The following is a 15,993-nucleotide window of genomic DNA, read 5'->3' as shown; positions in this document are numbered from 1 at the left end:
ATTCTCGACTGTTAAGAAGTTTGTTTCTTCTTGAGTTAACAAGCCGTTTTCCTGCCATCGTTTTATTTGTTGATGTATTGTTGTTGTCATTGTCGCTATTGGATTGTCTTTTAGTTTTGTATAGTTGTTGACATCATGCAATTGTCGATATGCCTCTTCAATCTAATCAGTCTTGTTTATTGGTTTTATTTCAATTTTCAAGTTTGCTTTTAGAGAATTTAGTGCTTGACGTTCTTCCCAGGATAGATTTTCCTTTTTATTATTTTTATTGTTCTTCATTTTTTCTAGTTCTACGTAGATCAGGTCTTGAAACGCATCTATTCTGTTGCCAGGATGTAACATTGGACAGAATTTTGATGGATTTTTGAAGGTTGTTTTTGGATGCGTGTGTTTCCATTTCCTTCAGTATTTGTGTTTCAGTTATTGATATGTCAGTGTCATCATGGGCCAGATTATGAGCTACCTTTAGTGCAGGTATATCTGAAATCGTATATCCTTCTTCCTCTAGACTGTTGTCGATATTGGAATCATTTCCGGTTTTCTTGCTTGATTTTGCAAAAAACTTTTTCAATTTTAATTTTCTGATATACTTGTACATATCAATTTTCGTTTCCACATAGTCCTGATGATTCTCTGGGCTGAATGTTAAACCCTTATTCAATAGTCTTTTTTCGTTAGTTGTTAGGGTATAATCCCATAGGTTTATGATTAGATCTGGACTGGGGTCATTTTTCTTTTTGTTATTAGATGTTACTTTTTTGACAGAGTGCGATTGCGCAGTGGATATCTTGGAGCGCTTGGCTCTTCTGGTTTTGCGCTTGGGTTTGGATTTGAAGATTGTCCTCTTCCTCGACCTCTCTGTCTTCCCCTTCCACGTCCCCTCCATTGGGTTTTCGGAGTTTGTTGGTCGTTGTATAGCATTTCCATTTCCTCTAAAAAAGAAAACTTTTTATATGTGGATATTCTTTCTCTCCCTCTTTGTTCTCCTTCACTAGCGTCAGATTCAGTTTCACTTGCCCCAGGTGTTGTTCCCGTTGTTTTGGGTTTGTTGGTTCCCTGTTGTTTTAGAGCATCAAATCTCTTGGCAAATGTGAATATTGCGCCATTCGCATAGTCATATTGATCCCTTCTGAATTTGCGCTGTTTTCGTTCTTCTATCTCATTTTCGTGTTTGTCCAAATTATTTTCCATTATGGTTCTGAGTTTTTTCATTTCCTCTTCCCCTTCTTGTGAGGCTTTGATTTGTTGTTCTATGTCCTCTATTTTGGTATGCAGATCAGCTACTCCTATTTTGGCATGTTTGATAATTATCGTTATCCTTTTTTTAGAACAGTCCATATTGTTTCTCCCCCATTCTTCCAGCATTGCTGCGCTGGTGTCCGGATCGTTAGGTAGAGTAAATATACGTAAGCCTCTGGGGACGAGTCCCAATTCCAGGTATTTTTCGAGTGTTATAATTTCCCAGGAGCGTGATATCTCTTTGCGCAGTAATTTTTCTAACTGTTGGAAGAGTTGTTTTAGTATTATTTGTGTGGTTTTGGAGGTCGTTGCTTTGGGGTCTGAGGTTAGATTTATCACTTCTTGTTGGGATTCTGAAAATAAACTTTCCGCTTTTTCAAAGCGCTTTGCCGCTCTTTTTTCCATTTTGTCGAGAATATCAGGGTCAACAAAAAAGAGGAACACTGTTTTTGTGTGTCCGTGTTTGTATCTGATTGTCTGTATGTTTTACTGTCATTGGCAAACAACTTGTTAACTGAGCGTGGGAAGTTTTTATGTGATTGCAAGGCTTCACTGCCCTTGCTAGATGGAAGCTTATCCGAGATAATGACACGTTATAATTTCGCTTACAAAGTGACACGTAGTCTGGAGGAAGTTTTTCTGAAGTTGGATTAAAAATCTTGAAAACATCTGAGAAGAGTGCGGTGTCTTTTTTGAATTGCTCGAAAATATATAAATAAATATATATATATATATATATATATATATAATCTACTGGCGGTTGCCAGTAGGTAGTTATAGTTAGGACCTATTTTCCATAGGAAATCCGCAACATTCTATTTGGAATAACTTTGGCGCCGGTTGATGAATGTTCGCGAAATTTTCAAAACGTATGGTCAGCTCCGGTCCGCTCCTATTCTGAAAGTTTCACAGTGATTCGTGAAGCGGGGGATGAGAAAGAAAGGGGTCCCAAAACATGTTTCCCATGCAATTTCCTATAGGACTTTTAGCCTCAGCTACAGCCCGAACTGCTGAACGGAATTATGCCAAATTCGTAGTTCTCGGTTCAGACATATGCCTTTTGGTTGAATGTTGTCAATCTGTTCAGTAGTTCCTGAGAAAATTACAGTTAAAAGCATTTATATATCTATGGGCACGGACAATCCGCAGACTATCAGCGGACCGTGAGTGTATCGTAAACGCACTCTTCCAATCACACACTGCATCCTAATTGGCTGTCAAGTGGTTGTCAACATTCGAAACCAGGAACTGTTGGCAGCCATTTTGTGCCTCGGTAGAAGTGAGGCTGAATATATGTGTGCAAAACGTGGAAAGGGGGCAGGGTAGAAATACTTTTACCCTTTAGACCTGTTTAGGGGGTCCCAGAAAGACCCCCAGAGCACACAAAATGTTTTTTTTTTTTAAAAGACCCAGCAGGTGCGTGTAGGGTGCCCTAATTAGGCCCCGGGGGTCTAATATTTTTCGTGGATGGCACTTAACAAGGTTTGCAAGTATTATTCCTGTATTCTATGATCTAAATCTTTAATTGTTCAGAACCAAAGAGACAAACAAAGAAATGATTGGTTGTTTGTTCTTATTGTAATTTTATTGTAACTTGTTTAGTGTTGCATATTTTGTAAGTGAGTCTATCTCCGTGTATTGTAAGGTCATTGATTTTTGATGAAATGTGTAAAAATTGATGAGTATTGATGAAAATAGTGTTTCACAAAATAGCTTGAATATTGAAAAATATGATCTGAATACATTTAAAGGGTAGTAGTGTTTCAGTAGCGTGATCTTTAAGATGAATGATTGATTGAAAGATTATCAGTATTGACATTTTTCCAGTTGATTTACAGAGTATATTCAGCTTAGCCCTACTAATTATGGGCCAAACCCTTGAGAGTTTAAGAACTTTCTAAATCCGGCAAAAGGTAATTGGAATGAAAAATCTGTCTTTACCAATGAAGAGGGTGTTTCAGTAAATATATTTTCCTGCTCCCAATTAGAAATGACAGCTTATTAAATATATTAGGGAATTCCCAAAAATAAAACCAGTGGGCATGGTTGGCCTCAAACATGTGAAAAACAAATGTAGTTGTTTTGTAAGTGCCGAACATGTAAATGTTTTATTTTCATTGATATTTAATTTCCAAACATTATAATATGTCAATGTCTATTGCTATTAATGCATCTTCTATTGACCTTTAGATGCTGAAAATGTGAACAAATAGTATTAAAGAAAAAAATAGGCTGTATTCAGAATAATATTATAATGCACCAAACTTTGTAATATCATCTCCTGAAAGCTTCAGAATAGTGCAAAGAGAAAAAGATGGTTTCACTTACTAACCTTACAGTCTAGAAAACCGATACATACCCAAACCCACTCATACCCAATAAACAACGACATATTTCACTGAGCTCATCCATTAAAGCCTTATTGTATATCTGTATCTGTTGAAAGCTCTTCATATATATCGGAAATAAATATGGAACATGTTAAAATACAGTACTTTATTTAAGGATAATGAGGAAAATATAAAAGAAACAATACAATTTTGTCTCTGCTCTAGGACACATTACATGGAATGATTACTCTCTGACAGGAGCTTCTCTCTGTTACGTCTGTAAATATTACCTCAGTAATCGGTAAGACTCCATTATTCATATTGTGTTATTCATTATTCGTACAATATTTGAAACCTTTTGCTGTGCGCTACAGTCATGGATGTATCCATTAATAAACAAAGGTTAAATTAACCCTATTTTAGGACAAATATTCAGTGACAATATTAACGTTTTGAATTTTTAAAAAAACGGGAATTCAGCAGTCATAGTTAGCAGCACTAACAATAACTTGCACCTCTGAAATGTACTGCATATGATCTCACATATGACATCACTCATGACATGTTCAATGAGACCATTTATGTCATCACTAATCTCAAATTACATTAAAGGCTGTTGTCAGAGCCACCATATTTCAACATTATGTGATTGTTTCATGGTGTTAATTTCTTTTTTAGTGATACTGACATCTGTAAGACTCTCGCAAGAACAGATGAACCCAGCCCCTACCCTCACATGTATATTACTCCAGCTCTTGCAAGAGTCTCACAAGCCCATATATTTAACCTATATTGCATGCATAATAGCTGAGTATCATAGGGTATGTATATTAGACTCTGGAAGCAAAGACGCCTCTCCACAGGAACCTCTCTCTTAAGAAAGATTTTCTCCACCCCCTATGTTCTTTTTTTCAATTTCACAAGATTCAGTTAACCCCTTCGATGCTGATGACGAGCTCAGCTCGTCATCAGCCACGGTGGTCGTGTGCTGATGACGAGCTGAGCTCGTCATGAATATATGGCATCCTGAATTTTTCAGCACAGGGGAAAAATAACCACAGCAGCCAAGGTGTTAAAATTAATATGGACATGAATTTAGACTTTCCTACATTAACACCTTGGCTGCTAGGGAGATTTTTCTCCTGTGATTTTATGACTCCCATTGTTCATGACGAGCTCAGCTCGTCATCAGCACAGCTCCACTGTGCCTCATGACGAGCTGAGCTCGTCATGAGCATCGAAGGGGTTAAAGTATTAAAGCTTATTGTCCCATTTGTAGGGTGTGGGGAAATAATGGCATCTCCAATGAAAGCTTTTCACAGTATAACAGCAGTGCATAGTAGGGTTTGAGAAGAGGTTGAGTTCTCACTCACAGAACTCCTAAGGCCAACAACTGTGTATGGTAGACTTTGTGGTGGATCGGATTGGAAATGGGGGCATTCGGACAATGCCCGAGGGGTTGGTGTCCGAGTTACAGCTGTGGTCTGCTTTTTTTAGGAGCCTGGGGGCCGATATGGGCGGTTTCTACGTTGTTCAATGCTGCCAGCTGCCCAGTGGATGCTTGAGTGGCCTCTCTGGTGGTAGATAGGCATCCATTACCTCCCTTTTATCTCACTGGGCCGGCCCATTAATGTATGCAGATTGAGGGGGTGCAGGGGGCCTGAGTAGAAGTGGCCTCACTTATTTTCAGGTGGGCTTCACCAGTGTAAACTAATCTGTGTATTTTTTCTAACCCCCCTTACCCCTTTTTTTAATACAATTTCGATAAAGCAGTGTTTTGCGGAAAAGTAAAATGCAAATGTTGGCCCATTTTGTTTAGCGTGCCCAGGACAATTTTTGAGAGCAATCTAACCCTGGTGGGACTAGCTTCTCCACTGAAACCTTGAATCAAGTTGACCAGTGTTTAGAGTATAGTGTAAGGAGATACTACCTCTCCAATCACATCTTTCCCCAGGCATAGCAGTAGGCATAGTAAGGTGTAGAAAGTACTCACCTCATATTTAAGATCTCTATATTGCATAGCAAGTGTTTGAGGTACTGGTCTCTCCACCCAAAAACTTTCCCCAAGGAAATAACCATCTATATTAGCATGTGGAAATAGATGTACCTGTCCAATGGCACCTCTCTTCAGAATGACACTCATATGCAGTAGTATGTACAGAAGAATTGTCTTCTCTATTATCACCTATCTCCAGGAAAATATGGATGTGGAATATGGTGCGAGTAATATGTGGCCTCTCTGCTGACATATTTCCCTAGAACAACAGGGATACACAGTACTATCTGTAAAGTGACTGGTCTGCCTGCTAAAGCATCTCCCCAGAGTGGGAGGTGTCTGTAGTAGTCTATGAGAAAATCATACCTCTCTGCTTATACATTTTTCCATGCTGACAGGTACACATAGTAAGCTGTGGGGACAAAGTAACTTTTTTGCTGCAACATCTCTCTTGTATGATACGTCTGCATAGTAGAATGTAGAGACATTATTGACCTCTCCTGAGACCTGTCTCTTGGATGATGGGTGTGTAAATTTGGCGTGAAAAGGGGCTTACCTTGATTACAACTCTGCCCAATATGACAGATATACAAGGGTGGTGTGGGAAGAAAGTATCTCTATGCTGAGAAGTCTATCTTACATAACAGCTATAGAGGCTAGTGTATGGACACATTGTGAGATCTGGGGGTTTCTGTAAGTTCCTGAAGGGTTGTCTGGGCGTCTGAAAGTTAACTAGGTAGGTTACTTTGCTCTTGCGTTCCACCATCTCGTATGGCCCAGTCCACTTGTCTTGGAGCGCACAAGGCTCCACTGGCGCCATCACCCACACCTTCTGCCCAGGTTGATATTCGACCAAAGTGGCATTCTGGTCGTATCATCTTTTCATTTCTTCCTGGCTAGCTTCTAGGTTCTCCTGATGAGCACCCTGAAGCACTGGGTCTGGTTGCGGAAGGCCAATATGTAGCTGAACACATCCTTGGGGGTTTTACCAGTGGATTTCTCCAAACCATCCTTCACCAGCGTGAGAAGTCCGCTAACAGGGTGGCCTTACTGAAGTTCAAAGGGTCTGAACCCTAAGAACTTTTGAGGCACCACCCTGTCGGCAAAATACAGGCATAGCAAAAATACGTCCCAATTCTGTCTCATGGGTTCCGCAAGGCCCATTATCATACCGTTTAGAGTTCAGTTGAACCTTTCAACAAACACGTTTACTTGAGGATGGTAAGGAGTGGTGAACTTATAAATTTCCCCACACCCCTCCCACTGAGACTTCATGTACCCAGAGATGAAGTTGGTACCCCAGTCGGAGACCAACTCCCTGGGGAAGCCCACACGGGTAAAGATTCCAATCAATGCATGGCCCACCACAGGTGCTGTGATTGTCATGAGAGGGACAGCTTCCGGGTACCGGGTGGCATGGTCCACCAAGACCAGGATGAACCTATTGCCTAAGGCTGTCTTTAGGGTCCAGCGGTCCCACAATGTTGATGCTCACCTACTCGAAAGGGGTGCTCACCACAGGGGTTTTATATCAATACAACGCAGGCTTTTATGCCGCGTGCCATTACAAACGCGGGCTCTACAACGCAAGTCATTAGCATGACTTGTGCTGTAGGGTGCTGGACTTAGGAATAGTAAGATTTACTATTCCGAAACCAACCTACGTACAGTAGGGAAGGTGTTGGAATGGTAAATCTACTATACCTTAGCTTAGAGCTCCCTCCAGCGCAAGTCGTGGTAACGACTTGCATTGTAAAGCCCGCGTTGTCATGGTAGTGTGATGTAAAAACCGCGTGGTAATGGATGTTCCCCCACCACAGGAAATGGTTGGAGGGGTGCCTTGCACTTTCGCCCCTTTTGCCACTTGCCTGGCAAGTCTGGTAAGTCCCACAGAATGTACTGATGTGTCTCTTCATCTGGGGCCAGAAAAAGTGGGTGACAAGCCTTTGGAATGTCTTTCCCCAGATGTCCTGCAAGAGGCACGTCATGAGCCAAACCCATTAGGAAGGCCCTGAAGGGCTCGGGTTCCACCAGCACACGGGCTACACAGGGCTGCGCCAGGCTCAGCGACCTAAGGCTCACTATAAAGTAACCCATCTTTCCAGTAAATGAGATGATCCTCGAACTCTCCACCTGCTGCATGGTCTGCAGCCTACTGCCGCACACCAATGAGAGGAGGGCATTCCATCTGTGCCTTGCAGAACTCCTCCCTGGAGGGGCCACCTTCTTGCTGCCAATGGGTCAGCCCAGGTAGGTCCCCCAGTTCAGCCACCTGTTCCCCGGTAGGCTCCAGAGATCCCCCTCAGGATCTGCTCATTCCTGGCCTGTGGGAACCACGGGGATGGGTTTCCCAAGCCCCCTGCACTCTCATTTACTGGCAGGCCAGGAAACTCTTCCTGTTTCAGGCTCCAGGTCTGCTGAATCACCCCTAATGGCTGCCGTAGACCAAGTGGTCACATAGATCCACTCAGGCAGATCCAACATCTCCATATGAGCCTGATGTTCCAACTCCTTCCATGGGGACCTCTCAAGGTCATTTCCTAGCAGACATTCTACAGGCAAGGATGAACTCACCACCTGGGATCCCCCTGCACTCAAAGGGAACCTGCACCACCTTTCAGAGGCACACCAAGTTGTCAGCTGCAACTACTGGGTGAAGTACATTGGGAATGACCTGCTCTTCAGACACTCACTGACACCTTATAGATATCACACTGGCTCCTGTGTCTCTCAGAGCCTCCACCCTCCTCCCATTGATGGTCACCCACTGCCCGCATTTCTTAGTGCTCTTGGGCAGGTAGGTGTCCTGGACAATCTCTCGGTCTCCTAAGAATTACTGCCGGCCCCTCCCCTTCACTGGAAATTAAATCCTCTCCCAAAGCTACACTCACTAAACCCGGTTTTGGAACACTAGTGGGTGCTGAGGGTTTCTTGGAGCACCTAGGGGCAATGTGTCCCACCTCATTGCAGTGATAGCAGGTAGAGGGACCCCTGTTGTCCCGCCTTCCCCAAGGGGCCCAGGTCAGTCTAGGTTTGGGGGGTTGGGACTCCTTTCCCTGGGAAATATTTTGGGGCCCTTAAGAGAACTCCTTTTGGTTACATTTGTCCCCCCCACTCTTCTACTAGGGACCCTGCCCACCTTTGGCTGTGGCACCCACAATTCCTCTGGGCCCCCTGAGACTGGTCCAGCGGTCCACCTCCTTAGCAAACTCAATGGGGTCCGTTAGCTTGTTGTCTTAAAGAGGCTAGTACAGCTCTGGAAAAAATAGACTGCTCAAGTGCTCCCAACTAATTAAATGCAACAACCTCTTATAATCAGTTACTTTGCTGCCCTTCATCCAACCTTCCAGTGCACGTGTGTACAGATTTACACACTCCATCTAAGTCTCAGACTCTTTCTTCTTGGAGTTCCTAAACTGTAGTCTATACTGTTCTGTAGACATATTGGGATAGGTCATGGCACCTGCTAATTCTAAGGGCTTTAGAGCAATCCTCCCAGAACCCTCAAAATGTTTCCACAGGCCCGCCCCCCAATGCTGTTCAGGCAAACCATTCATTCTCGAAGCAATCTCATACGGGGTAAACCAGGCATAGATATCCTCACTCCTGTCAAAATTCTGTTCCAAATCCTTGGGGATATATAATTTAACCCCCTGCACTGGCTGTGCGCTGCCACCATTAGTACCGGACTCCACCTGCTTGGCCTTGATATTTAGTTCTCTCATGTTTAACTCATGAGCCAAAAGCAATTCCTTCTGCTCCAGGACATGATTATTCTTGCTCTCCTCTGCCGTCTTTTCTTTCTCTACTTCCAATTGCTTCATCTTCATTCTCATGATTTCCAATTCATGGTTTCTCACTCTTTGATTCTCCTCTAACTCTTCTGAAGTGAAACCCCTTCTGGAATGGTTACTGCCAGGCCTTGAGCCTGGGCTGCTCACATGCAGATCTTGGGGTTGAAAACCATCTCTTCCACTTGGATCATTTCCATCTTGGGCCTCCCACTAGGCCTTCAAGGCTCTCTGCAGCTATTCCTTCCTGGAGCTGCTTTTCACAGGGCACCCAAGATCTTTGCAGAATAGTGTATGCTGCTCTACTTTGTATGAATACAGATCCTCAATGTGAACTCCAATTCTGCCCCTTCACTTGCTGCCTTCCCTTTTAAAGACATTATGCTTGTGAAGAATTACTCGAAAATAGTGTCAAAACTAAAAACACAGCATGTGGTTGCGTAGTGGTCTGCACTATTCTAGTGATGTACACCAATTACTGTGGGTCAAGTACAAATACAAGTTCGAATCCTGACCACCAATGTTAGATCTGGGGGTCTCTAGTTGGCAGAGGTAGGTACCACTGGCCAAATAGGGACCCTTGTTTCCTGTCAGGGTAAGGGGGACACACTCTTTAGATAACCCCTGCTCATCCCCTTGGTAGCTTAGCACGAGCAGACAGGCTTATCAAAGGCAGTGTGTAAAGTAATTGTACCAACACTCACAGTAACACAGTGAAAACACACCAGTTTACAAAAATAAAATATCTTTATCTAAACTACACAAGTCCAAAATGGCAAAAATCCAACATACATTGTTCCAAAAAAAGTCTTTAAAAAGAGTTCAAAGGGTTGCGCCAAAACAATCCACACTTGCATCACTTTTTAGCCAAAGTACCTGTAGATGGGACAAAAGTGCATAGCGACAACTGCAGTGTCGAAAAACAAGCAATGTGTCGCTCCTGAGACCCTGGGGAGGGGATGCGACAGCCACACTGCACGCAGCGGGCATGTTGCAACGAATCCGGTCTGTATGGGGATGGATGCCATTCCTTGTATGGATTTCCGAGGCGCAGGTTTCTCCGGTAGAAGCGTCTTGCAAAGGTATGATGCAACGATCTTCGGGATGGCGATGATCTTCGGTGCGGCGGCGATGCGCAGCGCAGCGTCGATTTTCTGTCGCGGCCCCTCGATGCGTTGACACTGCGACGATGTTCGCAGCAACGGGATTCGGCCTACAAGCAAGCAGTGCGATGATTTCTCACAGCGATGACAGGCTCTGCGACAATACTCGCAGCGACGGGAATTTTCCTTCACCGGGCAATGCACTCTGCAACCGAACAATGCGTCGGTTCTTGCAGGGGCAACAGGTGCTGCGACGATCTTCACGGCAACGGGCATTTTCTTGCACTGTAGATCTTCTTTTCCTCTTGTCCAGCTCCCCAAACAGCAGGCAACAACTTCCAGTGGCCCCACAATTCGATCAAGGACTCTAGGAAGGGCAGAACTCACTCAGCAGAGTTCAGGGTGAGAGCTGGGGGTGAAGTCCTTTTGTGCCTGGGACTTCTTAACTAGAGACCAGCTCTTCTCAGGCCCTTGGAGATCTCTTCAAGCAAGGGGACACAGCAACAGCAAAATCCTTCCCCTCTTCTTGGCAGCAAAGCTACTGCAGGTCAGCCTTACAGCAGGTCAGTCCTTCTTCTTCAGTCTTCCAGCTTTCTGCTTGGCAGAGGTTCCTTCTTGATTCCAGGATGATCTAAAAGGCAGAGAGGCCTTGGCTTAGTCGGAGCCTGTTCTGGTCAGTCCTGAGGCACTTTGTTTACTTGACTTCCTCTTTCATGTGAGAGAGAAGGGCAGGTTCGTCAGCCGCCCAGCAGGAGGTGGAGCCAGCAATGTGGAAGGCAGACACAGCCTTATTCAGGCCCAGGTGCTATCCCCTCCCACCACTCAAGTTGCAAATGGAGCTATTCTGCCTAGGGATGACTCACTCAGCCTCTTGGAGCCACCCCAGCCCCTGTCACTCACAAACCAGACAGTCAATTCACAAACAGGTCAAGGCACACAGAAAGGTCAGACAAGAAAATAGCCACTTTGTAAAAGTACTGTTTTCAAACACAGGAATTAAAAACCATCCTTCCTAAAAGAAGAGTTATTAAATTCTGAGTTCAGGGATACCAGACCTTAATTTTATATCTTGCTCCAATGGGAAGATATGCAGGTAAACATTATACGCAGCCTCCACATTGTAGCCTATGGGCAAGATAGCCTTTCAATAGTGAAAAATGAAAATGGCTGAAATTCACTACCAGAGCATGCCACCCACACTAGGACATGATCTACCTTTCAAATACACTGAACCCTGCCCAGGGGGGGTTCCTAGGGCCTTCCATAGGGGTGCCCAATGTGTATAGAAAGGGAAGGGTTAGCCCTGGCCAGTGTGGACCCTGTTCAGGTCAGCATGGCAGTTAGCAACTGCACCCAGGCACTGCGGTGGCAGGCCTGAGACAACCTTTTAGGGCTACTCCTGTGGGTGGCACAATCAGTGCTGAAGGCCCACTAATAGCATTTGAATCACCAGTCCTGGCACACTCATTGCACTTTACTAGGGACCTACTGTTAAAACAAATATGCTTATCATGAATAACCAATCACAATAACAATTTACCTAGGGAGTACTTGCACTTTGACACTGATCAGCAGTGGAAAAATGCTCAAAGCATCAAAACCAGCAAAAACAAAATCCAGCACTGCGTCAAAAATACAGGAGGTAGAGGCAAAAAGTCAGGGGAAACCACGCCAAAGATGTCAGGACTAACACACACACTGTCCAGTCAAGTCTGATATCTTCTCAGGCTAAGACATGTGCAAAGTCGACTGCTCTCTCTGCTCATACCTTTCTTTATCGTGATAAATGTCCACAGTAGAGAATAAAATGAAGTAGCCTCTCTGCTGAAAACTTTCTCTTGGAACACAGGTGTGCATGTTTGAATGAGTGGCACACTCAGCTCTCACTCAAATATCTCCCCATGAGGACAGGAATGTATAGTTGGGCATGGCCAGAGATAGACCTTTCAGCTAAAACTTCTCTCCAAAATCACAGCTCCACAAGCACATATAGTAAAACATGCAGAGGAACTCCCCTCTCAACCATCCCATTTGCAACAGTGTATAGCAGTGTGTTGAAGCCTATGTGCCAAGCCCTCTCTTGTATGTGGGGTCCCTATACGACAGTACAGTTTTGAACAGTTCTCTATACTAGGATTCACTGATGCAATACAAGTCAACCTACTAGGATATTCAAATAAATTACTTCTCCATTACCATCTCTCCGTAGCATAAAAGCTGTGCATAGTATAGTTTAGATGTATACATGCAGGAACTTCTGTCTATGGAACTTTTTAATCAACATTACAATACTGCTATAATATTAATTCAATAACAACTAGTAAACAACCCATTAGTAACTATCACAACAACATCATTGAATGACATAACGAAACTGCAACATCTCTATTAATAAACTATTTAAACAAGAGTAAAACTAACAAAAACACCTAATTCAATAAAGTATGATAGACATTAAATTGGCAGTTACAAGTAAAAACAGCAAAGAATTTTGGAGCCTAGTTGCCAAACAAATAGGCATCATGAAAACAACACAAGCACTACCAGTGTGTCAGCACTGGCCTGAGAAACATATATCCAAAACGTATATAAACTTAATAAACAGAAGGCAAAGAAAGGGAAGCAGCAGCCTCTTAAAGACTGGGCCTTTTCCAGTGGCGCAATCCTTATGTTTCAGGCAGGATTTGGTTCAAAACACTAGGGCTTAACCTCTTTGGTGCGCATGACGAGACCAGCTCGTCATGAGTCACAGTGGAGCTGTGCTCATGATGAGCTGGTCTCCTCATAACGGCTCTAACTCCGCACATACGCGGGTAATTTCCCGCCTGTGTGGGCGAATTAATCAGTGGGCGGAGTGGTGATGAGACCAGCTCCACTTTGACTCATGACGAGCTGGTCTCGTCACGAGCACCGTGGCGTCGCGCCCCCTCCCTCTGCAGGGAAGGGGTTATATTAACAGATTTCAGAATCTTTGTATTATAATTTGAGAAACACTGCCTCTTTTACTTACAAATACACGCACATTGAAAAGTTCCTTTTTTAACACAATGTGCAATATGTGCTGCTATTTCTCTACATTCTAATATCTACTTCTTAAAATATATATTCAGAAATCTACACCTCTAACAATAGATTTTCCCTCAGTAAACCTTGTGTAGAATCTTAAACAATAGTCTACTTATTGTCACTTCTCAATAAATTTCATAAAATATTTTATTAAATACCTGAACTTGGAGCTGTTTTTTTAAATACAACTGTCTCTTTCAGTTCCAAATTAGGTCACATCTGCTGAGCACAACTCAAACAGACTTCCTTCTCCTTCAAAGTACCAAGGACAATCCAAGCTATACCTGCCTCTGCAGCCAATCACATCACAGCATTTCTTCAACTATGTAATTAGAATATTAACTATTGGTTACCCCAGGCCCTTCTTTTTCTACTTGCCCCCATACAATCTCATAAGATTCTTGGAGGACCTTAAAACACCTAGTGGGATGCCTAGTCATTTTCTGTACGAGTCTCATGAGACGTTTGCGAGATTGAACAAACCTTATGCAGCAAGCTACACTCCCTTAAGCTTACTTTTGGAAGACTCTTGCGAGTTTGCAACAGTACTGTAGGGAAATAGTAGTATATAGAAGGGAATAACCTCTCCAACGGGAAACCCTATCTGGCATAATGAGTGAGCTTACAAGGGTGTGAGGAGGAACTACCCTTTTCTTTCAAACTACTTTCACTCGGATGACAGGTATGCATAGAAGGGAGTGTGTAGTGACTGGCTTATCCACTGAGATCCCTCCCTTGGATAATGGGAGTGCATAGTAGAGTGTAGGTAGGAAGTAGCCTCTCCTTTAAGACATCTCTATCAGATGATGGAAGTGCATGGTAGTGTGTGTGGATGGACTGGCCACTTGTTAGAGAACTCTCTGTCAGATAACGGGTGTGTACAGTAGGAGTATGTGGAACAAGTGGCCTCTCCTTTAAGACCTCTCTCTAAAATAAAAAGTGTGCATAGTAGGGTGTGAGGAGGGAATGGCCTCTTCACTGAGTTGTCTCTCTTGAAAAACATGTGTGAATAGTAAGGTGTGGGAAGTAACACATCTTTCTTTTCAGACCCCTGTCTCAAATGACGGGTGTGTGCAGTAGTGAAAAGGAAAATAACTGTCCTCTACTTTCAGAACTTTAGCTTATATGATGGGTGTCCATAGTAGGGTGCAGGGAAGAACTGGCCTCTCATTTCAGACCCCTATCTCAGATGGCGGGTGTGCGTAGTAGGGTACTGGAGGGACGGGCCTCTCTTTTGAGACCTCTCTTTCAGATGATGTGTGTGCATAGTAGAGTGTGTGGATGGACTGGCCTATCTTTTTAGGCTTCTCCCTCAAATGACAAGTGTGCATAGTAGTGTATGGTGAGTAACTCGCCTCTCTCTAATCAATAGAAACTCTCATGAGTGATGTGATAAGTGGGGTAATTAGTAGTGCATGGCAACAGAATGAGTTATAGCTACTTAAAATTACTGTAACTATAACTGATCAATTTCAGTGGTTTTTTTCATATTAAAATGTAACGTTGTTACTGCTACTTTACCTTTTTTTCCCATTTCTAGTTTGTTTAATGTAAAGTAATATTTCTTTACCATGAGTAAATCCAAAACCTGCAGCCAGACTCTACAACCAACCCCTTGCACGCATCCAAACCCACACTGGGGGGGTGGCCAACCACACTAAAGGCAGCCACCCCTATGCTGTGCTGAGCATTTGGTCATATTAAACAGGTGTGGCCAGGCTCTGCAACCTTCCCTTGCTAGCAGCCAACCCCATGCTGTGCACGACCATCCACCAGATGTGGTGGGGGTGGCCATAGGGTCTCTCCCTTGGAACCACATCCCCTAGAGTCATTTTTGTAAGGTGAGTGGGGTACTTGGCACCCCTACCTGAGCCTCATTAGGCACTGGGGAGCACAACCTATGAAATGGAGCTACATTGCCTCCCATATCTAAGTAAATCCTGACCCTGGGGACCAAGGCAATTTTTTTTTATTTTAAACATTTCATCAATGGTTAAAGTAATGTTATAGTTAAGTGAAATGTACGGGCGCCCTGAGCCATATTTGGCCCTAGGAACTCCAGGCCATTTTTTTAATTAGCGGAGGGCTGTGTGCCCTCCTTCCCTGAACATTGTTAGGCCCTAGGGACCGCATCTCACAGGGTCTTTTTTTTTACTACACAGGGAGGGCTGTGTGCCCCCCTGCATGAACCATTCTGGGCCCAAAGACCCCAATCCCAGAGTCTCTACACTCTGCTCAAAGAGGGTGCTCTGGTACAGATCAAAAGTCTGCTACCAGCGAGAAGGAGCATTTCCAAGCTGAGATCAGAATTTTTGTTTGCTCCCTTTTGGCTAGAGTTTTGAAAATGCTCCTGCCAAGTGGACACAAGTTTTTCTGTCCACCCCGTAGTAGGTCGGGGATCAGCTGCGTCCTCGGGTGGACTACCCTGGGCAAAAGATGTAAGATGACCCCAGGGGATGAGGCTCTTG

At 43.8% G+C, this 15,993-nt stretch overlaps 1 protein-coding gene across 1 annotated transcript in view; it reads left to right on the top strand.

Annotated features, from left to right (window-relative positions):
* Positions 1-15,993, top strand: part of LOC147734860 (galactose-specific lectin nattectin-like) — a 67,524-nt gene that overhangs the window by 39,688 nt on the left and 11,843 nt on the right. Inside the window, exon 5 of the mRNA XM_086952514.1 lies at positions 3,795-3,870. Within this exon, the coding sequence (XP_086808640.1) occupies positions 3,795-3,870 (76 nt within the window). The remainder of the gene's footprint in view (positions 1-3,794; positions 3,871-15,993) is intronic.

The sequence above is a fragment of the Lissotriton vulgaris genome, chromosome 1_2, assembly GCF_964263255.1.
Source record: "Lissotriton vulgaris chromosome 1_2, aLisVul1.2, whole genome shotgun sequence".
Lineage (NCBI taxonomy): Eukaryota > Metazoa > Chordata > Amphibia > Caudata > Salamandridae > Lissotriton > Lissotriton vulgaris.
Note: the sequence above shows the minus strand (reverse complement) of the source record. Positions and strands in the feature narration are given on the sequence as shown.